The sequence below is a fragment of the Rissa tridactyla genome, chromosome 3 (genome assembly GCF_028500815.1).
Source record: "Rissa tridactyla isolate bRisTri1 chromosome 3, bRisTri1.patW.cur.20221130, whole genome shotgun sequence".
Lineage (NCBI taxonomy): Eukaryota > Metazoa > Chordata > Aves > Charadriiformes > Laridae > Rissa > Rissa tridactyla.
In genome coordinates this window covers 63670522-63693878 of record NC_071468.1, presented here as the reverse complement: position 1 = coordinate 63693878, position 23357 = coordinate 63670522, and the positions used below count along the sequence as shown (strand labels likewise).

General features: G+C 41.1%; 2 protein-coding genes across 2 annotated transcripts in view; both read right to left on the bottom strand.

Annotated features, from left to right (window-relative positions):
* The window catches only part of MAP7 (microtubule associated protein 7), a 121223-nt gene extending 117689 nt beyond the window's left edge, over nucleotides 1-3534 (bottom strand). Inside the window, exon 1 of the mRNA XM_054194697.1 lies at nucleotides 3363-3534. Within this exon, the coding sequence (XP_054050672.1) occupies nucleotides 3363-3408 (46 nt within the window). The 5' untranslated portion in view covers nucleotides 3409-3534. The remainder of the gene's footprint in view (nucleotides 1-3362) is intronic.
* Nucleotides 3535-6306: 2772 nt separating this feature from the next.
* MAP3K5 (mitogen-activated protein kinase kinase kinase 5) overlaps nucleotides 6307-23357 on the bottom strand; it is a 106479-nt gene continuing 89428 nt past the window's right edge. The window contains exons 22-30 of the mRNA XM_054195030.1: nucleotides 22491-22668; nucleotides 22222-22390; nucleotides 19044-19229; nucleotides 15325-15430; nucleotides 12718-12961; nucleotides 9824-9936; nucleotides 8812-8924; nucleotides 7869-7945; nucleotides 6307-7038 (exon numbers count right to left, since the gene is read on the bottom strand). Of these exons, the coding sequence (XP_054051005.1) occupies nucleotides 6978-7038; nucleotides 7869-7945; nucleotides 8812-8924; nucleotides 9824-9936; nucleotides 12718-12961; nucleotides 15325-15430; nucleotides 19044-19229; nucleotides 22222-22390; nucleotides 22491-22668 (1247 nt within the window). The 3' untranslated portion in view covers nucleotides 6307-6977. The remainder of the gene's footprint in view (nucleotides 7039-7868; nucleotides 7946-8811; nucleotides 8925-9823; nucleotides 9937-12717; nucleotides 12962-15324; nucleotides 15431-19043; nucleotides 19230-22221; nucleotides 22391-22490; nucleotides 22669-23357) is intronic.

Here is a 23357-nt window from a genome sequence, read left to right as displayed (position 1 = left end):
AGCACACTTGCCGAAGCTGGGGCGACTCTGGGGCCGTACAGCACACACAGAGCACAGAGCCAGGCTCTGTCCCTGTACCCCCATCCATGTCATCGTTGTGTCGCCCCCCTCCCTGGGTGCCGGTAGCTGGGCACATGCTGCAGGAGGGACACCCCCTTTCCCCCCCCGCCTGGTGGCGGCTTGCTCCCACACTGAGACAGGAACACTGGTACCTCCCCTGGGAGGTTGCGGGAACCCTCTGTGCCAGGCAGGGATAACACCTGTGGGTCAGAATACCTCATAAATAAATCCTCTCCAGGAAAACACTTCTTCACTGCTGGGAAGGAGATGTGGCGAGTCAGGCAGCATTCTAGCCCCCCACCTACTGTATGCCTTCTGTACCTTTGTGTTTTCCCCTATAATTTATCTATTTGTTTAAAAGAAAATAATAAACCAATAAGCTAAAACTTGATTTATTCTCAGATGGAGAAAATACCAGGAGATAAACAAGCGATAGATGAAAAGTCTCACCAGCTGTTACAGAGAGAACACCTCAGTGTTCAGTGTTAACAAACTACCTGACACTGACATCATTTAAAGTGCAGACTTGCTTTGCTGTAAAAATAACAGAATAATATTAAACTCACTTAGAAGAGAACACTAACTAGAAGAGTATGCATTTGCAACATACCAAGCATATTGCTCTCTCTGGCCTCCCAGCCCTAAGCAAATTGTTACTTGTGCATAGGCCTGGACAAAGTGTCCCAAAGCGTGAGAGGGGATGTCTCACAGGCAGAGACACTGCGGTGTTCACGGGTTGGCAGCCACACAATGAGGTGCTTCAGAAGCTTCTCTGGTATTCCCCACAAGAGGGCTCCTCTCATCTCAGGAATCACGGAAAAGCTTGTTAGCACTACAAGGTGCTCAAGTAACTATGATTAAAATATTTCAACTGGTATAAATTAGTGTACCCCCTTAGCATTATACTCATTTTGCCATCTAGGCATTTATGAATGGCAGAGGGAAGAAAAAACACAAAAAACCCTCACCCTGGTAATTAAGCTGTTCACTTGCAGAAAGCTAGTTAAGTGCAGCAGACCATCTGCCCAACAATAAAAATAAAAACACTTGTAACATCCCTCTGCAGAGTCCTGGTGGTGGTGTTAAAGCTTTCCCCAAGATCAGCTCTGAAAGTCTGTATATCAAGCCACAGGAGGAAAAAAAATACCAAACACACACCACAACACACACAGAGCTATTTAGCTTGTTTGTTTTGGTTTTTAAACAGGAGCAATAAGTCAACCAGTAGGTAATTTCACCAAACCAGGATGGGAGGTTGACTTTCCCGAGGAGCCGGATCCAGACACGGGTGTTCCGCTTGCAGAGCAGAGTGCAGCTGAAGCCATTTGCACAGCATTCCCTGGGCACACGCATCTTCTCGCTCACGGATGGACCAAAGAAACAGTTCCCTGACATGCTACAAGGGTGTTCCTGTTTGTGAACACCTGGAAAGCAGCCCCTGTGATAACTCAGAGACCTAGAAGAACCTCAACAGACAACAAATAGCTTCACAGAAGAAGTTTAACTCTGATATTTCACACATGACCAAGTTTTGAATGAACTTTGACAGCACAAAGCAATTTAAACTCAAAATACTCAACAATTCATGCAAGCAGATCCACCTCCCGTCTACAAATGTGTCCTAATGAGTAAAAGTTCAACACAGTAACATGAAGCTGCAAAGCAAACTCAGAATAAATCTAGGCACATAAGTCCTTTTAAAACTATACGTATGTAAAATATGTATCACCTGGCAGCTTGTCTCCAGTTTTGGTAAACGATTAAGAAAAGACTGCTAATACAATTTAAGAAAAAAAAATAATCACATCAACAATGTGCTGTAGAGAACTTGAAGAGTTTGTTGAATGTGGCTTTAGACAACCAGTTCTTCCTGTGGCAAGTGGAGTTAATGTTGTTGCAAACTCTGAAACACATAGGATAACAGTGGCGCATTCTTTCTGAAGGTGAGCTTTGGAGTGATGGCTGGGAGTGGTTTGTAGAAAGGTTTTCTGAGAAAAAGCGCTATCCTTCTAGAAAGACAGCATTTGGATGGGTCTGCCCACAGTTGTTGCTTGTGACTGCATGCCCACGTTATATAAAACATGTATTAAAAATATTATACTGTGGAAACACAGTTAATTAACCAACAGCCATATGGCCTATTCATATGCTGTTTTGATGAAAAGCCTCACTCTGTGACTCAGAGATAAACTTGGATGTATGTTAGAGAATCGAAGGACTGGCAAAGGGTGAGTGGCATTGTACTGTGGAAGGAGGGGAAAAAAAAAAGGAGAGGGCTGAGGGCTGGAGTCAGGCTTCACAGTCCAGCAAGCAGCACTCCCAGTCAACATTGCCAAAAAGGCCACCCCTCCACTGCCTGCAAAAGCAAACAGCATCTGCGCCTACAACAGTGATACAGCAGCCGATCCGCTTGCGTAAGCCAAAAAATCTCCTCCCTGCACCCTCCTCGCCCTTAGGGCGAAATAAAAGCGGTTTTAAATGCTCTTGCAGCGTAGACCCCTCCTTAAAGGGGATGTAAAGACAGCTCCCTGTTTGCCCTATAGGAAATACGGGCTCGCAGATGCCCATCGCTTGCACGTTTTTAAGGCGCAGCCAAAACCCCGGGCTCCAGCGGGGCGCAGGCCCCGGCTACCAGGTACCTTACCCCCGTACCTCAACCCCTCCTCCCTCGCCGGGGCGCACCTCGCCCCCGTTCCCGTTAGCCGGGCGCTGCAGGTATTCGCACGAACTGCGGCAGCTCGCCGCTACCCTCAGCTCCCCTTCAAAACCCGCACCCACCGGCCGCCCCCGCCAGCCCCATCCCCGCCGGTCGGGCCGGGCCGGACCCGGCCTCCCCCACGTCAGCCCCGTCGCGGCGGAGGCGCCCGGCAGCGCACCAAGCCCCACAATCCAAGGGTTTCGGAACAACGAACGGTGCCCCGGGGCACGACGGCACCCACCCGCCGACGTCCCTCCGCGGGTCCCGGAGCTGAGGGGTCTCGCCATTACGGCGGGGCAACGGCCCGGACGCGCCGCCCCCACCGGCACGGCAGGGCTCTGCCCGCCACCCGAGCGGGCCGCAGCGCCCCGGCCTGGGGCCGCCCCTCCGGGTCGGGTCTGCAGGCGGCGATTCGCGGTGGATGAGGCCCGGGGGAAGGGAGGAAAGCCCCCTCAAAGCGCGGCGCACCGGCGGCCCCGCACCTGTTGCGAGGGGAGGCCGCCGACGGGCCCCGCTGCACTCCCTCCCCTCACGGTCCGCCCGCAGCCGGCCGGGAGCGCAGGGGCGCCCGCGGCCGCCCCCCCAACCGCCAGCAGCGTCTCACCTGCGGGGCGCCGGCACCCGCCGCTCCTGCCCGCGGCCTCCGCCATGTCTCCTCCTCGCCAAGCGCGGCTGCTCCGCCCCGCGGATCCGCGGCCCCGGGCAGGTGAGAGCGCCACGTCCCCCCCTTCCCCGCCGGCGGCGGCGGGATCTGCCCGGCAGCAGGTGAGGGCGGGCCCAGCGCCCGCCGGCGGGGAAGGGCCGCCCCTCACGGGCACCGGAGCCCGCCGCCCTCAGCGCGGGGCTGAGGCGATGCCCAGCCTGACCGCACAGCCGCTGCCCCCTCTCCTCTATATACCGGCATTTCCCCAGCTGTATATATATTTTTTTCCTCAGAGAGGCTCCCGCCGCATTGGCGCAGCTCATTTGGGTACCTGCGCTGAGAGAAACAACAGGTGTTGGGGATGATTACCAATTAATTCCCCGCCGGTGTCTCGACACCAGGTGGGAGGTGTGGTGGCCACCTCACAAGCCCAGGCAGTGTGCTGCATCGTTTGGGTAAGAGCTGTACTGCTGTAGCCTTGTTATTATGGCACACACTTTTAAACAGATGGGTACGTACCCCAAGCTGCCTGCGACGCCTTGCTTCCAAAAAATGGCTCTGTGAAGAGTTGTCAGTGTATCAGTCCTTTCTGTAAAGGTCACAGTCCTGTTACCTTACCTGTGAGTTCAACTAAACTTGCCCTAAACTGCTTGCCGTAACTGTTTCTCTTAAAATTGTTCTAGGTCTGGATTAAAACATCATTTCATTTTGCATCTGCTCACAGTAGTACCAATCATCAAAGCTACGGCTGAAAGATGGTGAATGAATGTGAGAACTCATGGTACGCCGCCGCAGCACACCGTGCAGGCAAACAGATGGAGAGGTGCAGCTCCCTCGCTCTGGACAAAGCAAACTTCCGCCACCACCGTGCAGAACATCCTCCTTTTGCAAACAGTTAAGTTCAGGGCCTGAGGTCGTCTTCCAGGGGAAGGGAGGATGAATGTTTTGTTGCACTAGGAGCCATCTGTGCTCTAAAACAGAAGGAGCTGGGCCTTGGGTGACAAACGTGCCCTGTGGTTTGTGGGCAGGAGAGTGTTTGTGATACAAGAACAGGCTAGGCTCTACGCTGAAAGGTCCAAGAGACTCCAAAACCAGCACTGACTTTGTCAAGTTTTCACTTCTGCATTCTGCCTGGCTCTCTTAATTGAGGTGCAAAGGCGTATCTCGTTCAATCTGGGCCCTGGATTACAACACTACACTAGGCAAGGACCAAGAGGTTTTCCAAGATCAAAGGGAGTGGTGTGTCCTATAGTCAAAAGGTTGCCCTTGTCAAAATCCTGCACTAAAATTTAACACGTCCTTACAACTTAATCTCATATCCCTCACTTGTGGTCCGTGTAGGCATCCACCAGCATATCCAGGGAACCAGACTGAGGAATCCCAGGCTGACCTGTCTGATACACCCTGTCCCAAAATGTTTCTCCACATTCTGTCCAAGGTTATAAAAAGTAACGTGTCTGGCACAATCTATATGAAGTAGCCTGAAGTGGGGATATTACATAAGTTTGTGTGCACAGATCTGGTACACGGACAGATAAGCTGTGCTGTTCAGGGACCCACATTCAGACCAGTTCATGATCTCTCAAGTAGCTTAAGCGTACATGGCCCAGCCTAAGCACGCATCAGACTTGATACAGTCTTACAGTGGAGAATACACAACTGATTGCTGAGCAGCTCTGCAGAAGCTGGTGAGGCCAGGAGTGAACTACAGGAATTAATTCCCAGCCAGTGCCAGGCTGGGTCTCATGGAGACATTACAATGATTCCTCGATCACACTCCCTTCTATTACACATAGCTGGCATTACTGAGCACCCTGAGTCATAGAGAACAGACTGCACACTTTCAAAGTATCAACACACAATTAAGGCAATGCAATTACATTCTGGTCTAGTCATGCTGCATGAAATCTGAGGTTTTCAAACTGTAGTCGTGGACTGATAAAGGATCATGTTTCAGACAAAAATCAAATTAGGGGAGTTCATTGTCTTAGGGTCAGCTTTTCCATGGGTACTTGGCTTTGGATTTTGCCAAGTCAATCTCCACCACTGGTCTTTCCAGTGCTTAAAACCACCTTTGAAATTTTACTGTTTTCTGCTGTAGTAACAGTAGAAATTTTTAAACAGTAGCTATGTTTCTCCTGAAATGGTAGTTACATTTTTGGAATGGTTTGATTCTGTGCCCAAACTTCACTGGAACCGTCTTCAGAGTAAAAAAGCCTGACTAAAATTATTTAATGTTCTTTGTTTAGCCTATTTTTTTAATAAATAATTGTTGGTCTTTAGTCAGCAAAAATTATTACATACATGTTAGGACAACATGTTTATGTTCAGAAAAAAATATTTAATTTTCTTTGAAAATACTTGCTAGACCTGAAAAATAGAGGGCATAAGCTGTTCACTGAGTACCAAAGCTTATGAAGGAAGCAGCAGCTTCTGTCCAGGCAAGTCTTACGCACAGTGCAAGTTTTTGCAGCTGCCCCATAAGAATCTGATGGTACCCAGTGCTAGAATGATGGAATCAGCATGAGAGTGGATGGACAGGGAATATCCACCATCCTTTTTCATTTTATGTGAGAAAAGACAGACTGCATAAACAAAGCTGAAGAAAATAACAGGCCACGATGACTATTCAGTGCATGGAGGCTGGATATTAATTTCTCAAGTCAAGTAGAGCAACCAGAGAAGAATTTTGTTTGCCCCTAGATTGCCAGTACGGGACTTAGGCTGAAGAGGAAAACTGAGAAAATATTCAATGCTATGATTATCAAACTCAAATCACAGTAACTTTAACATGTGTCAGAAAGGTTCCCTTGATACGCAGTATGATTTTTTCTTTTTTTTTTATTCCAATATTTTCCAGTTCTACACCTTTATTATTTTAAAAGTCCAAAAATATAGGAAAAAGTAAGTCTTAGGTTCTTTTTATTTTCAACTGTGTATGTCAGAGATAGCTTTAGAACAAGCTAACATTACTGTGGTTCAGGTGTATGCAACTGGTACAGTTCAGTAGTACATAAACAACTCTAAAACAAACGCACCATAGAACTTAAATTACCAAAAATAAACAATATTAAACTATGTAGGGCAGTAGGTAAAAACAATTACCTGTAGGTCTTCACACTAAAAGAAAAATATCTAATTATGATTGAAATTATGAAGTTCTACTACAGATTATTGAGATATATTACAAAGAAAAAGAAACTTGAGAAGCTGTTGTCACATTTTGGTTTTGTTCCAGTGATGTACAGTCACATGAAATCTTACATCAGTTTTTCATGAAATTAACATCTGGTTACTTTAACTACAGTATCTCATGAGTTTATCATGTTTTTTGGTAGTTTTTTTTAATTTTTGAAAAACTTGCATGTAAAAACATTTAAAGTAAAATAATGTTGCAGGTTGTTTACAGATTTCCTTATGGATTATAGGAGTAAAAGCAGTCAGGAAGCTGCAGTGTTTTCAACATTGGTAAACAAATACTGGATTAAAGTGCAACAGTCCTTCTGACAGCACACCTGCTCTGTGCTGAAAGGAAAACTTTTCCTCTCTGCAGAGAAGCGAAGAAAAATTTCAGTGTCAGGCGTGTTTCTCTCTAAAGTCAGTGATGGCCTTCCAGAGAGTGCATAGCATTCCTCCTCTGTAAAGAAAAATCATAAAGATGCTCAGGTACAAAGATACTCTTCTAGCCTGAAAGCATTCCAATTTAGGTGCCTTCTGATTTTCTTGCTCTGGTTTTGACCAATGAAATTCAGTGGGAAGGCTGATCAAAGGTGAAATTCAACATGCGATACACAAATAGGGAACAGAGTCCTTTTCTGATTACAGTATGGGGCAATGTTTCTACTTTTCAGATGCCTGCTTTCTGGAACTCAGACTTCTGGTCCAAAGGACTTGCATAACTCACAGCAGACTTCCAACATTATAAAAGTGTCAGTTACAAAAATCTTACCACCTGCCACTTTTTAAAATTTTTATTTAGTTATTTATTTTTAAACTGAGGGAGCACACACAGAGTGTTTAATAACTTCTATTGTTTCTACCTAAACTTGGTTCTGCAGTGACCCACACACCTGGCATGATTAGGTAAAATATAGTGTTAGTTGCAGTCCATAAGCAGTATTTCTGAAGTTTGATGATGATGATAAACTACAGGAAGTTTTGCTATCACTACCTTTTAAAATAAAAACAAGGCTCTAATGGGATATCCGGTGTCTACATATGTAAGGTAAAAGCTTTACTTTAAAATTTTCCCTTTGCTTTCCTTTACCAGAAAAGCTCATTTTAAAATTAAAACAGTATCAGGTGTTTATCAGGAATGCATCAGTATACGAAGACATACTGGAAAGTGTTACTTATTTTAAATTAATACTGCACAATCCCATAAAGAGAGGCTTAGCATCAGTTATTTTCACTTGTAACGAAACACAACCCCTGCTCAGCACAGTTCATTTAACTGTGAACCATTACCTCAGTCTCAAACATTTCAGATCATCTCGTGTAACATAACAGAGGACGTCCATTAATGTATAGTCTTCAGCCAAGAACTAAAAAAAAAAATAAATTGAAATGAACTTTTTGTTAGGAATATAATCTAACTTTCTTATACTGTCTGCCCTTAAAAATAGAAGTTTATGTTTAGAAGAAACCTAAAATTGGGCCAAAATGTGGTACATGTAACAGGTTGATCCCGTTGTTTCTAGAAATAAGGTGGAACTACTTAATTAGCATACCAGGCACAAAGGTGTAATGCTTTTACAGCTACTCAAAACTTTTGCCAACTGGCATTTCTATTGTTATTACGGATATCTCAGAGTCACGGACTTCAGTGAATACAAATTAGGGCATAATTAATACCACATTTCATCCACGAGGAAATTAAAAACAGTTAAGACCTACGTTTTCAAAAGTGGCATGTAAATTTGATGCACTTGAATTTTGAGGAACCTTTGATCTGATCTGTAGGAGTGATAACTACATGCAGGTTTTCCTAAGTCATCTGAAATTCTGAGAAGCTCAACACCTCTAAAATTATATAATTTGCTGCAGAGCAGACTGATCTACTTCAGGAGATTTCATTTCAACACAGTTAGCTATGGGTGAACATGTACCCTGTATCCAGGGTATAATCAGCAGTGACTGCTGCAACGTGTAAAGAACACTGAAAAATTATGAACCAAAGCAATACTGACTATTTACCACAACATTTTATTCCCTTATTCGTAATCTGATATAGGGATTACTAACAATAATGTATTTTTATGAAGGCCTTTGTATTCATGGCTTTTTCCTATCCTTTGAAAACAAATTAATCTCTCAAAATCTGCTAAAGCAATTGAAGAGGTTTGGTATCTTCTTGCATTGAGTCACAAAACAGTACTGCAACTGTGTCAGAGAACAGAATCATTGCTACCTTGTTTATCGTGGCCTCATCAGCTCCTTGAACGCTCAGCCAGTTTATAAGATCAGTGTCTTCAGTCCCTGTGCCAGTGGAATGACGATGACACACAGACAATCCAGGAATATCTAGAACAAGCATTTTTGAGATAAGGTTTTGTGTTGCCAAAGCAACCTCTTCTCATTTTTGATTGCTGAAGCACTTTCTTCAGTGAGCTTTCCTTTGAAGCTTAGAATACCAGTATCCCCATAAATAAAGATAAGTGTGTGCTTTGGGAATTGACATTTAATTCCACTTTATTGACAATTATACACCAATTACTCTACTTGGTTAGAGATAAAGTACTGGGAACATTGATACAGATACGTTTTCTGTCCTCTTCAGAAAATGACTTTACTAGTACAAGGCACGTCAATTTCAATGTAACTGTTTCTACACTAAGGCTGTTGCACCAATTTAACTAAACTGTTCAGTGTAACTCATATAATCGGTGCGTAGGCAATGCCTTAGATTGAGGACCAGCTGCTTTTGGAAAGCAACACTTCTCTGAAGCACATTACACCAAAACATCAAACTGCATTATCACTTCCACCTTCTTCAGGGCAGATACGCATCAAACTCAGTTTCCCTCAGTAAGCTTTAAGTTGTATTTACATGTCACTGATTAAATCCTCTTGAACTTTCAGTGTAACAATTGGAACAGTCTGTAATTCAAAGAACACATACCTAAACATACTAGATTATCCTCTTTAGAAATAATATTTATTCTGTAGGATATGAGCCTTGTACTATTCCATATAATCACAGTCAAAAATATTTAAATCATACTGTTCCTTGTACTGTGATTAACAAATTCAGTAATTTGTTTTCACAACGTACATTCTTACTTCAAAGCAAAACCTACCAGGAGCAGCATAATAAAGCATCTTTGCTGAGACTAGCTCAATAAAACAAACAGAAGTTTAGCTGCCACTGTCTTCGTCTGTACCCAGTATGAAACTGTTCTTTGAAAACTTTTCTCACTTACCTATTGGCTGCGACCTAAGCCGTAGGTTTCTGATCTCTTGATCTTTTTCTTCTATAGCTTGATGTAAGAGGACTTGAAATTCTCTCTCCTTTTGAACCAACTCCTCCAATAACCTGTGAAGTAATGGGAAGGAAGTACACATTTCCTTAAGTACTACACTTAAACTGGAAACCACCTTGACAGAGAGACAAGGACAGACTTCTTCAGCTTTCATAGGAATAGATTTATTATGACCTATATCAAGACATAAACATTCACTGGTTCCTAAATCTATAGCTCTTAAAAAGCCAAAGAGCCCCAAACACACCAGCCTCCTTATACACATCCACCCACTAAACAGGTGGTATGGTACAAAATTTCAGTGAAATTTCTACAGACAGCATTCTGTTTTAAACAAAACTGTGTAACTGAGAAGAACAAATATCAATGTTTTTCATAAACCAAGGTCTAAACTCTGCGACATAATCCTTTGTAAGGAAAAATGCCAGTTCACATGTCTCCAGCAGACATTTTCAAAGGTATGGCAAGCGTGAAGCTGTGATGAAAATGTAGTGAAAGCTTATGGTTGCATTTCTTAAATGGGGAAAATATGTTCTTATCCACAAAAGGGATGTTCCTTCTTCACGTACTAGGCACTACCCTCCTCCTTCTATATGAAGACTGAGAAAGGAGGAGGCAAACTACCTTGTGTCCTCTCCTAAGCAATTACTTTTGAGAATGTCAAGCAGAAACAAACTGGAACCCATGTCTGACTTCCTTCATAACACAAATGCAGAGAGAAACCCAGAGAGATTCAGTGGTCAGCATGTTTCAAACCAATCAAAGGAAAATAATCAGAATACAATGGAAAATTAGTACGTGAATCTGCTGCAACTCGTAATTTTAGAAAAGCGTTTTAGTAAAAAGGAGGACTTGTGAACTGTATGTATTCAGGAACTCGGTCAGAGAAATTGGACATGGAGAACACACTCATAAACCTATCATTGACGTTTGACTCTTAGGAAGTTCTGCCTTGAAAGACTTGCAGCACCTTCATCCCTTCCTTGAAGCCTTTGTCAGCCTGAGAACTATGCAATAACTGGTCCATTTTAGTATGATTTTCCTTCCTTTTTTTATTTTTAATTTTATTTATTTATGCCAGTTGAGCACTGCAATTTTTTTCTGGGACACTGAAGGAAAGGGACATTCTGGAATTCAGCTAGAGAACGTGCCACATAAACACCTTACCTGTCTTTGCACAGAAGCATCTCATATGGTTGATTTGTAAAAACATCTAGCCCTACTTTTAGCTTGCACGCAGGCCTGCGAGAAGTGCAGTTGCATTTGAGTGCTTCCACACCTGAGCTAACAATTCTTAACAAGTCCACCCTGCAGGTGAACGGAGCTGCTTTGTGCCTCTCTGCACACCCACAGCTTGGTTGATCTCAGTGCAGATTGATATTTCATCCAGACAAATGTGCAGTCACCTTTCAGTTAATTTATTCCTCCTCTATCCATTCTGGTTGAAAAAGGCCTTCAGGGCCAATCAAATAATCCACTATTTTCTGCTGATAATTCCTTGCTGCTTGTGCCAATAAAGCTTTAATTAATACTTAAACAACTGTCCATATTATTTACCTCAAAATTTCTGCATGAATGACAGGATGTGATTATTTGACCAATTTGCATTTGAGAAATTTACAAAAGCAAAGTGCTAAAAACCAGTACGTCTACCAACTAATCGCTTCTGATGCTACTCCCCATCATAAACTTGGGAAGTGAGCTAATCTGAATTATTTATGTATGTATTTGAAGTGTATCAATAAGGCCATCAATATATTTCTCAGTGGTCGTGGTCATCACAAGCAAAAAAAATAATTTTAACTTAAAAACTCAAAAATACCGATCCCTTATTAAAAATAGCACTGTCTAATGAATTACTCTAATTAGGTCAAAATTCTTGGACACATCTGAAAGTAAAGTGCCGTTTAGTATTTTAATTTAAATTGGAACAATAACTACAAAGAATGTTCTAGCAGCATAACAACTGTCTTATTGAAGATATGTTCTTCTCTTTCTATCAGGGTCATATTCAAAATTTACTGAGGTCAGTAGGAAATTCAATGTCACAAATCAGATGCTGCAAAAGCTAAAATATCTACTTTAAACAGACTATCTGGTATGTTTTAATGAAAATAAAATTACATAGAAAATTATTTGGAGAAAATAATGGAGACAGAGATTTGTCTCTGACATTTCTTAAACAAACAAAAAACCCAAAAGAACCACTTCTCAGGTTTAAAGTAGAATACGTGTATTTCTGTGAAAAAAATCCAATATCTGAATTTCTGGCTTATTTCTTCTTTTAAACAACACACCTATTTTTCCCATCTTTCTCTGATTAACATGATTTATTTAATAAAAAGGTAATGCTTGCTGGTAAGCACAGATCCTGCTGCAGAGAATTCTGTGTGCAAATCTGAAGCAGTTTCCTTGTGGAGTTCATGTACGGCTGTCAACTAGCTTGAGTTCATTACCCAAGAATAACTATAGAAAGGAACAGCAAGTTCTACCCTAATGGAAACAAAACATAACACAACACCATTCATCAGCCATACAGAGCATATGAAGGAGAGAAAAAGCAGAAGCTTGGCAGCAGGCTCAATTTTTTCAGACCTTCCTTTAAAGGGCACCTGAAACCAAGACTGACCTTGACTTGCATCACTATTGTTCTGAAATGAATAAAACTAATGTAAGTGATCAGTCACAGCTAAACCATGACCATCATTTAAATAAACAGCTTGCAGTACTGTGGAATTTTGATACTATGACTAGTATTCTAGCACATATAGTTTAAAAGCAAAACAATACACGCTGTCACAAGTAGGCTAGTGTCCCCTGATGTCCAGACTTACCTGTTTGTCTCTAATTTTAGCCTGCCCAGCTGGACGCTCAGTGATCTATGAGCAGCCTGGGAGTCATGGGATACGGTAGAGCTGAGTGTGCTTACACCTGAGGTAGCTACCGCATCTTCCATGACAATGCAAGGCTGTTGGATTGTTTGATTCTGAGGCTGTTCATCTTGATCTTCTTCAACTTCTATATCATCTTGATCTGCTGTATCACTTTCAGATGCAAGACTAAAATGTGGCCTCAATTCTATTAGTAGCAGTAAAATATAAGCATAAGAAAAAAACATTAAAGGTGTTAAACATTAAAACAAAAGCAGACCTAAGTGACTATTTACAGATCATCCTACAGCTTTCATTAAACCAGACCTGAAATTTCTGTAGCAAGAGAACAGGTATTTTCTGGGTGTTTAAGACAACTCAGAGCATATCAGCATCTTAGTTTATGCTGATTATTATTCAGCCTATCAAATGTTCAAAAGCTCCAAAACCCCCAAAATCTGGATTAATATGATTCCAGCTTTGGCTAGCATTTCATGTCACATTGTGCTGAAGTACTACGTGCAGCAGAAGTACTTTCTTTTCCTCATTCTCAGTGGTTTGTAATTTCTTATGTGTCTGACCTGAAATGCTTTATTAAACAAATAACCATTATTTCTCTTATATCCAGCTATTCCTGTTGTTGCTATTCTGGCATATTTAGCATTCTCTCATTATAAGAACACCATGTCTACCAAAAAATTGTATCCAAAGATATAGAGAGGAAATAACAAACAGACCCTTTCCCGACAATTAAAAGCAGCACACTTCCCCTCTACTTATCAGAGAGAACACTGCATATTTTGTAATGATGCGCATCCACAAAGATGTGGATACAAAGCTATACCTGTACTCTGATTTCTGTTATTAAGTGTTTAAATTACCTACCAGAGCTTTCCAGGTATGCAAGATATGTATACAAGATCTTATAATCCTACAAAACCTATTATTGCAACAACATCTGTTTGTTAATTCTAACTATTTAATATAAATCTTTCTTCCTTCCTTCCTTCAATTGTGGCTTCTGACTGCTGAGCACTCCCTTTAGTCTCCTCACCAGAACATATTTTTTTTTCTGAATCACGCTTGGTTTTTGTCCTTTCTGCTGAAGAACTAACAAGTACATTTCTCTTCTTTACAAAAGAGACATTTGTTCCTTGATCCATTTTGTCTCTTCATTTCAATGCTATATACCTTTTTCAAGGTTGAACATACTAAGATGAACAGAGCTGTGCTTCCTCTAAACTAAAGAAAGCAGTTTTATTACATAGCAGTTACCCAAATATTGCTAGGCAGGTATGTCTGAATTTGCTTTGAACTTCCGCATCACACTAATAAGTTCATTTTGCCATTGTTCACCACCAGGCAGTAGAACTATACAACATCTACTTCTTGCTACTCCTAAAACATCCCATAACTTTTAGAAGCGTTAAGGCCAGAGATAAATATTCACATCGTTCTTAAAAGGAAAAAAAAGAGCCAAAGGCAAGGGGAAGCAACCAGAAGCAGGGTAAGGCAATTAGGGAAGAGGCAGATGATCAGTGCCTGAAAGCAGTAGCAGGGCACAGAGGCTTTTGTTCAAGCTTGACCACGTACAATTAAAACTGATACTGAGCTGTATGGGGAAGAACAGTCTACTAAGGAGGAATTCTGCAGTACTCCTATTATACAACAATAAAGTAAATGCCTGTTAAAAGTGTTTGTCATTCTAATCTAAGGACAGGTTTTCCTTATGACTCAAAAGTAATACAGAAACCCTATTTATGCCTTGCTAGTTATGCTGGGGATATGGAAAATACTGAGCAGAACAGGAAGAGCTGTAACTTTTGTCAGAATGTTCGGATCCCCTTGTTGATAATTTAAGACTTAACCTACTGCAGAAAACAGGAAAATAAGGATTCTGACTTCAGACTTAAAGCATTAAATCATATATTTGAAAGTTTCACCATTAATTCCAGTGGAGGGAACAGGAGAATTGGAAGCTTAGAAGTTAAAAGAAGCAGCAGCGAAACTAACTCTGAAAATAGCTAGAGTAATAACAGAATGGAATAGTTTCTTCTACACAGATTCCTTCCCTCAGCTAAGCTGTGCATTCTACTTCCACAACATTCAAAATATAATATTCAAACTGCAGGCATGGCAGATTTTTTTTTTCCTTCCCCCCCACCGCTTTGGACAGCTTCTGACCAGGAGCCAGAGAGACTTCTGAGTGCTCCAAAAAGCATACCTTTAATGTGCATTTTGTAAAACACCTTCCAAAAATCGGCATGTGCTGGCAAGTGGTCTGTCCTTTGGATTTCAAGAGGCAGCATTGTGCACCTCAAAAAATTAGGCCCCAGAGCACCTTAGCCTACTACTGCTCACTGTGTTGCAGAATTGTTTAGATTACGCATCTTGGAAAGGTGCTTTCCAAAATAACTTGGACAATACACTGACTAGAGTTGCGAAACAGTGAACAGGAAGAAGGCCACTGCTGGTTTCAAAATCTTAAGAGAAGCATCATAATTACAGCTCTAAAGCACGTTTAAAGAGATCAGCTAACAAATATTTGCTAAGTATTAAGAAATTACTCACCTGGGACCAGAATAGTAATAGCAGTCTGCACAGCTTTTCTGATTATGCTGTCCAATGCAAACATCCAATGTGGCTTGATGTTATGATTTCGGAGAACTTTATTGACCTAGCAACGAAGAATTCAATTCAGATATTATATCCCCCCACAACTTAAAACTATAATATATGTCAGCATTACATAAAGTGTTTGAAATTATAGATGCTGTATCAACGCAGGTGATTAAAACTATTTCACATTGTCGTTAAATGAAGAAAATAGCAACATTGCCAACTGTCACCATTTTTGTACAAGTCGTGCAATGTTTTGTATTTTTTATCAAGTACTACTTCCTGTGTTAGGTGATTTTTGATGGCTGCGATACTGAAGTTTACTTAACCTTCATGAGTGTGGAGAGAAACTTAAAAAGAATGCGAGCAAAACAAATACCAAGGACCATATTATGAAACACTTGCAACTTAAGCTAATTAATCGTGTTATTTTTTGTCATCATTTTCACTTCTTTTCTCTGAGCAATACTTATCTATTTAAAGTACAATTATAGGTAATATTAAAGAATTAATGTAATGCTGCTTCTTCTTGATTCAGAAAATAGTTAATTTAGTTTAAATAGTCAGGGGACTTCATTTGTATCCTGTGTCATTTTGTCTTTCCTTCTGCTTTTTATTTCATACATTAAGATATTTTTCTACACTCTGTTGCTCCTAATTCCCTACAGGCTTGCTTTCAAACCACTTTTAGCGATATTCCCAGGTGCCTCTATGGACGCTCCATACCATTTGCAAGGATGTCTCTACCTTGGGGAAACTGTTTTCCAACTCCCAAATGACAGGGAAGAAAGCAAGTGGGGTGATAGTGTGAAATACCTAGCCACAGTAAGCAGCAATAGCACAAAATAGACTTGGTGCTGTTTTCCAGGGATGGAAGCAGTCCAAAGCATCAGACTCCATAGGAGCAGACTCGAGAAGTTGCGGGAAGAAACAAATATAACTGCATTTAGAAAATGATGAAGTTACTCAAAGCCTTAGGGGAAAAAAAAAAAAAAGTAGCAACTACTCCTTACTAAAAAATGTGTCAAGAACATACTTCGCTCTTAGGTCTTCCTAAAAAAGGGATTAGTTTAATTCTCTCACATTGTGATAACTTCTCTGTAAAAGGTGATGGAAGTTACACAAATGATAGCTTTAGAAGATGTGTAAAAGTTAATAAATGTTATTAATCACATTATTTTCACTGCCCCAAAGCAACGGCATTCAGTCATGCAGGTACCTGTACTGGGTTTGGCTGGGATAGAGTTAATTTTCATTACAGCAGCCCACATGGTGCTATGTTTCAGAGGGGTGACTACAACAGCCTTGATAACACACCCATGTTTTAGCTATTGCTGAGCAGAGCTCACACAGTGTTGAGGCATTCTCTGTTTTGTACGCTGCCCCAGCAGCGGGGTGGCTGGGGGTGGACTAAAGGCTGGAAGGGGACATGGCCAGCACAGCTGACTCAACTGCCCTAAGAGATACTCCCTTCCATAGAATGTCATGCTCAGCAATAAAACTAGGGGGGTAGTTTTTCCAAAGGAGCCATTGCTCAGGGACCGGCTGGGCATTAGTCTACTAGTGGTGACTGATTTTGCGTCACTTACGAGGTTTGAGGTTGGGTTTTTTCCCCCTTCACTTATTAAACAGTCTTTATCTTGACCACAAGTTTTTGCACTTTTTGCCCTTCTGATTCTCTCCCCCACCCCGCCGGGAGGGAGTAAGTGCGCGAATGGGCAGGGAGGGGCTTTGTTGTACTCGCCAGCCAGGGTCAACCCACCACAGTACCTCTGTCTCCCTCAGTTCTCTTGCCAATGGCCACGAGGTGGCACTTGGACACTGTGCTTGGACCTGGAGAGCTGTCGGCAGCGCCAGGGAGCCTGCCCTGTGCCCAGCACCTGGGCAGCAGCTGCCTAAGGGCCCCAAAGGCTTGCCCACAGCCCTCCCAGGCAGCGCAGCTCCTGCCATACTGACTCCTACCAAAACACTGACACACGTTTAGCTAAGTGCAGCCTATTTAAGTACTGGAGAAGCACAATGTCACTTTGTCAAGAACACAACAATCCACAGTAATGTGATTTAGCTATTTACATTACAGCACAAAACTACTTCTCTTGCTTGCTTTGATTCGATTATTAAACATTGTTACCCAAGATTACCTTATTAAGTCCTGAGAACAAGGGAACTACTTTCCCTCACTTTTAGCAATATCCCAGTCTCTGCAGTATCTGAGGTCTTGATACTGATCTGGATTTCAGTGTTCTACTACAGAAATCTAACACGTGTCCAAAATAATTAACACTGGGCACATATAGAGCAAAGTTTTTCTTTGAACTTTCTGTGGGTTATCTTAGTTAAATAATAGAAAGATAGTAATGAAAAATACATTTATCAGTTAAAAAGCAGCAATTTGTAATGACTAAGTTAGCAGAAGAGGGTAAAAATTCTCTGGAAAAGAACATGACTCAGTCAATTACCAGTGAACAACTGATGCCCAGCAACATTTCTATCAGAAAATCAAACCAGATATTTGTACTTCCTCCCTGCCCCCCATTTTTTTCTTGACCTTGTATGTTTGATTTTTTTCTTCCACGTGTCAAAACAATATTAATATGAGGCCAAATAGAAAGGAAAGTTGAAGTGTAGTCAAAGTGAAGACTCAAAGAGAAAACTTTGTTTTGTGGAAACCTCTCTTTTAAAGAGTCGCTTCACACACTAGGGTTTTTTTCATAAAGAGCATCTAATTCTTGTCAGTGTAGTCTATGCAACAGTTTACATGCTATGCAGTCCCTTCCTGACAGCTCTTTTACTTGTCAGAGTGCCCCAGGTTTCAATGTCAACAGAATCATCCACCTCAAATGCCTTCTTGGATTGTCATTTCATTTTTACTACATGACTTCAGCCTGGACAAGTGATGCCCAGCACAGCTGTACCCTCCCATGCTGGTTATCAATCTTAAGCATTAAACCTAATTGCTTGTGAACTGACATTTAAATATATAGCTTAAGAAGAAAAAACATTTGCTTTTGGTAAACTATCTATTTAAAGGATATCCATGTGTGTGCTTGCTCACTGGAGGAAATCATAAATTTGCACTAATTATTGATAGAAAAGTAACCTTTTTCCCTCCTTCTTATCCTGCTTATTATAAATTGAAATGAAAATGTCTAGTTTGGCAGAAATTTGCTGCTAACCAAAAATACTAGAATAAGAACTCAATACAATATTACAAGGTAGACAGACTACTATTGGAGGCATAGGGTGGTTTAATGTATCAGTTTATAAGAGAACTCAAGATCAAAAGATATGCATTTGCATAGGATAAGCCTGACATTCAGTGTTGATCTTATTTACCAAAAAACCCTCCACAATGAGATTTTTTAAAAAGGCTTTGCCGCATTAGTATTATGACGTAATGTTCACACAACTATGCTGTACCTTCTAGATTTTTAAATCAGCAAAATCTCAACAGTTGTGTTCAGGGTCTGTGTCCTGCCAGAGGATCACATGGCAACCCAACCAAGTCACAGCTGTGGGCTGGGGTTTTGTTATTACAGGTTCAAAGCCTTCAAATATTATTGTTTCAGTAACTCTGGATGGAAGTTAAGGAAGTTCTGTTTGCTTCTGGTTTCTAGCTTTTTACTTTAGCAGTTTCATGCACAAAGTTCTTAGTAAAAATGACTACTTACAGCATCTTGAAAACCAAACAGCACGAGCTGCACTTGACTGATACCATGGCTGTCAAAGTCTAACTCCAGTTTCAGTTTTGAAAGAGTGTTTGCGATGATTTTACGATCAGTGGACCGTACAAACTCTCTGAGGCTGGAAACGAGCGTTGTGATATGTTCCCATTTTAGCTTGGGTTCTTCGGCTCCCTGGTAGAAGAGAGAGGAAAAGAAATAGTTTTGATAGCCGTCTTTTGAAACGTACACACAGAGGGACTTTAGCGAGCGACATCAGCTGGCAATACAGATTTTTCAGAAATGCTACTGCTATGGTTAAGAGGAAGGTATAGGTCAGATAACAGTAGCAGTGTAACTACAGCAGCACAGAGCTCTACCGCTGAGCTCCCTGGTAATGCAGATTACCTGACGACCAAGTCGTTGACTTCATTTTAAATCAGTTGCTGAAGTATACGTGTGCACTATAGTTTACATGTCTTATTGTACAGGAGGGAAAAGATATGAATAAATACACTGTGCACCGAATACTACAAATTACTCTTCATTACAAACAAACACGTGCTTCTAATTTCAGAGTCCCTCAGAGACAAAATGCAAAGTCCCACAGCGGCATTTTAAAGAAGGGATTAGTCCAAGTTACACAACAGGCTCAGAAAGCGACTAGTTCTTTCCCACATAATTTCCCTTGATACAGAACTTCTCCACTTACCTATTCGTAGAGAAGGTTTACAAATCTCTCACCTTTCTAGTATAAATATTAATATGCTTATTTTTTAAAAGCTTTTGTGGTTTTGCATGAGCTACAAAAGTAGCAAAAAGCTCAAAAGCATTCATCAGAACATCAGTGTAAGTAAGTAGAAACTAGAGGAAACTGTATTTACTCTGTAAAGTTATGCGAACTGAATGCAAATTTCAATTCCAAATCTTAGAATTAAGCCAGAGATAGAAAACCATACTAGTTGTTCAACATGAAGTATTAGATGCTTATTCTGAAGGAAGTTAAGTAATTATTTATATAGACTATAGATAGCTAACATTGATTTCCATAACAGAAAGATATACGGTATCTAGTTCTGTTGTATTTTCCAGTTTTATGCCATGAACATTATGGTTGGCCAAACACCAAGAAGTCTGTTTGCCAATAATATTGATGTTTTAACTATAGTTAATTAATTATGATCCAGATGAAACAAAGACAATTTGATTATTTGAGAGAGAGAGAAACTAAAAAGAAGAAGCAGCTCTAGAGCAGTCAAAAGTTCCATTGACTAAAGCACCCATCTCTGAGGTAAGAGATCCTAGCCTCTCATCCTGATCCACTTTGATTTGGAGAATTCACCTGATGATTGCCTATAATGAAGTGGATCCCTCACTCTGTCCTGCAGTAGCTGATCTCCTTTTTGTCTAAACAATTAAAAAGACATTGGGGCAGACAGGTGGACACACAATACACTGTAGCCCTGGACTAGAAGATCCAAGTCCATCAAGACATCCTGGCGACAGGGCAACCAGTGTGGGTCCCTAATAAGGAATAGTGACCTATTTTGGGAACGTTGTTCTCCTCCCCTAACCCCCACACCTACAGACTTTTTTGAAATTGTTCTTATGAAAAGTTTTTGTGAAGGGAAAAACCCTATCAAAGCCTACATCCTGATGAGGCCTAACAAGCAAGTCAGGCTTCCATCTATTGGTAACTTCTTGCATTTTAGCAGGACATAACAAGAAGCCAACTCAACTTCCCCTGAACTGCAGTTACTACCACTTTCTGGTGGCTTAAGTAAGTTTCCTGCTCTTTGACCAGGATCCCCCTTTCGAGGGAGAAAATGGTGTTTGGGAGTCACAGTTCTGTATCCTCTTGAAGGGCAGATAGTCCCATGCACGTGTGCTTTGAACTCTTTGGCTCTACAACTCCGTGTCTCTCTGCTCCTATCTTGGGCTGTTCCAGCTCCAGCTGAGGAAGCCATGAAACACAAAGTACCCTCTCTGGATCTTGTGATTCAGTTTCAGCCTCTCACAATCACTGATTATTCCTTTCATGCACATGCTAACAACTGTGTCTGTTATAGCAACACTCTAGCAAAGCACAGATCGCAGGCATCTCTCTTATTGCCTTCTATTTTAACACTTTCTATAGTTACCAGGACAACCGTGGGTTCCCCGCCTCCCCCCACCAACAGTTAGAAGTTCTTTTTATTGGTATGGCAGCAATTTCCAATTACATTAACTGTAGTACATGCAAAAGAATCATATTGGTTTGCATCAGCTTCTAAACAGTACTATCTTTAGAAGATGAGTTGTCACATTTTATACAAATATGTTTTAGACCAGCAATACTTAGCCTTGAGAATGAGGTGAGTCAATTAAGTACTAACACACATTACAAACAAGAACAAAAAAATCATGTCATCCAATTACGGTGTTGCGACATTTAGCAGTGTGGTGATGACCCGTAATTTATTCAGTGTCATCCTGAACTGATACATCATCATGAATCATCCCCACAAAGGGGTGCCAAAAGGTCATTCTGCAATTATTTTGTTGTTTGCCGTAGCTCCCACTGTTACTCCACCTTCCCTCCCCTCCATATGTGCTCCCAACTACTGTGAGGAATAGCTGTAATTTATGTTCTCCCTAGCCCCCTCTTTCCCCTTTTACGGCTCTCGGCTAGAAGGCAATGGTGTACCGGTCAGCCACATTTTTTTCTACGCAGTAACTTAACATAAGGCCAGTGCAGGCCAAAAGACCTAAACCTCTCTCCATCAAAACAGTCAGCCAGAAGATGGAAGTCTAAAAGTGGGGCACAGTAATCACCTCCTGGGGATGACCTATCTCACATGAGTTGACCTGACAGCCTCGTTAGTCCCAGTTGAAAAGCACTGGCAATATACAATCTCATGAAAACATGTTTTTCTGTTGCCTGGTCAGCAATAATATCCAGGTATACATATAGTATTTACAAACAACACAGAAGGCATATGCAATGCAGCATAAACAATTTTAAAGCCTATTTTAACAGCCCCAATAAAACAATAAACAATGAAAGGTTACGTGGCGTATGCTTTCTAGTTTAAGCAAACTTTATTTTTTTAATTGCTTTACTATGTGTAATTTCAAAAATTCCAGGTAATTGCAGATAAGTCTTCAAATTCCATAAAATTTTTGCTGCCTTCTGAAATTACTTTACCTGAGCCAAAGCTTCCATCAAGTTCCTCACCACCTTCTCTTGGTCCTCAGTTAGTATCCTGTGGAGGGTAGCTCTCCTTTCACTATCCTTCTTCAGCATGAAAAACCCAGAATCTTTCTCTTCAGGTGAAGGAGGTGCACTGTGATCCTCAAAATGTTCATCTGGGATGCTGCATGAAAGACACTCAGTGAAAAGAAACTTTATAACAACCACCCCAATGCACACTGTCCTAATCTACTGTGTAACATAAATGCCAGATAGCTCTTTACCTCAGAAAAAGGGACCGGATTCCCTTCCCATCTTTTTCTCCACAGGATTTGGCTCTTGTTTTGAAAGAGAATGGATCAATTTTTAATTCTGTGTCAGGTGACACAGAACCATATTCACTGCTGCTACTTGTATCTTCCACCAGAACAGGGACAGGTAAGGATATACTCCGAAGATACTCTGTTTGTATAGGAATATTCAGAAATTAGGATGTAATAGTGCCATCACAGTTCTGAAGTGAAAAGGTTATTCTTTCAGAGGAAACAGAATCCAGTCTTCCCCCACACCAATACAAAATAGTAAAAACAAAATTGGCAAAAAATTCCTAAAGCTTATTCTTCTGGAATAGGGTTACCTTGCAGTTATGTTTTTATTCAAAAGCTTCCTGAGATACAGAAATGCTGGGCTCTTTGCAAGTTCATTTACAGAACCTTCACCACTGGAGTGAATGTGCATCTCATATCATCAATATGCACTTTCAGCAGTAACAAAATGTTTCCACAGGGTAAGCACCTTCCAAAATGTCAATTTCATGAGTGTATATAAATATGTATTTGTATATACAATACATGAACGTATATATACTATAACACATAAGATACATTTCTTTATCAGATTATTTTATACAAGTTTAAATAGTTCATAGTCTTTAATTAATAATAAACATACATGTTAAGTCAGAACTTTTGTTTTTAAATCCAGAGCACACATTACTGCAGCAAGAAACTATTCATACCTACTTCACATGCGTACATTTCAAAGTGTACTTTGATAGCAACTCAGCATGAAGGTAAGGATGTGTTTGTTCAGTTTCCCTGGCCCGCCCCCGCAGTTCATTTCTTGAAAGAGACGAGTATCCTGTACCCAGG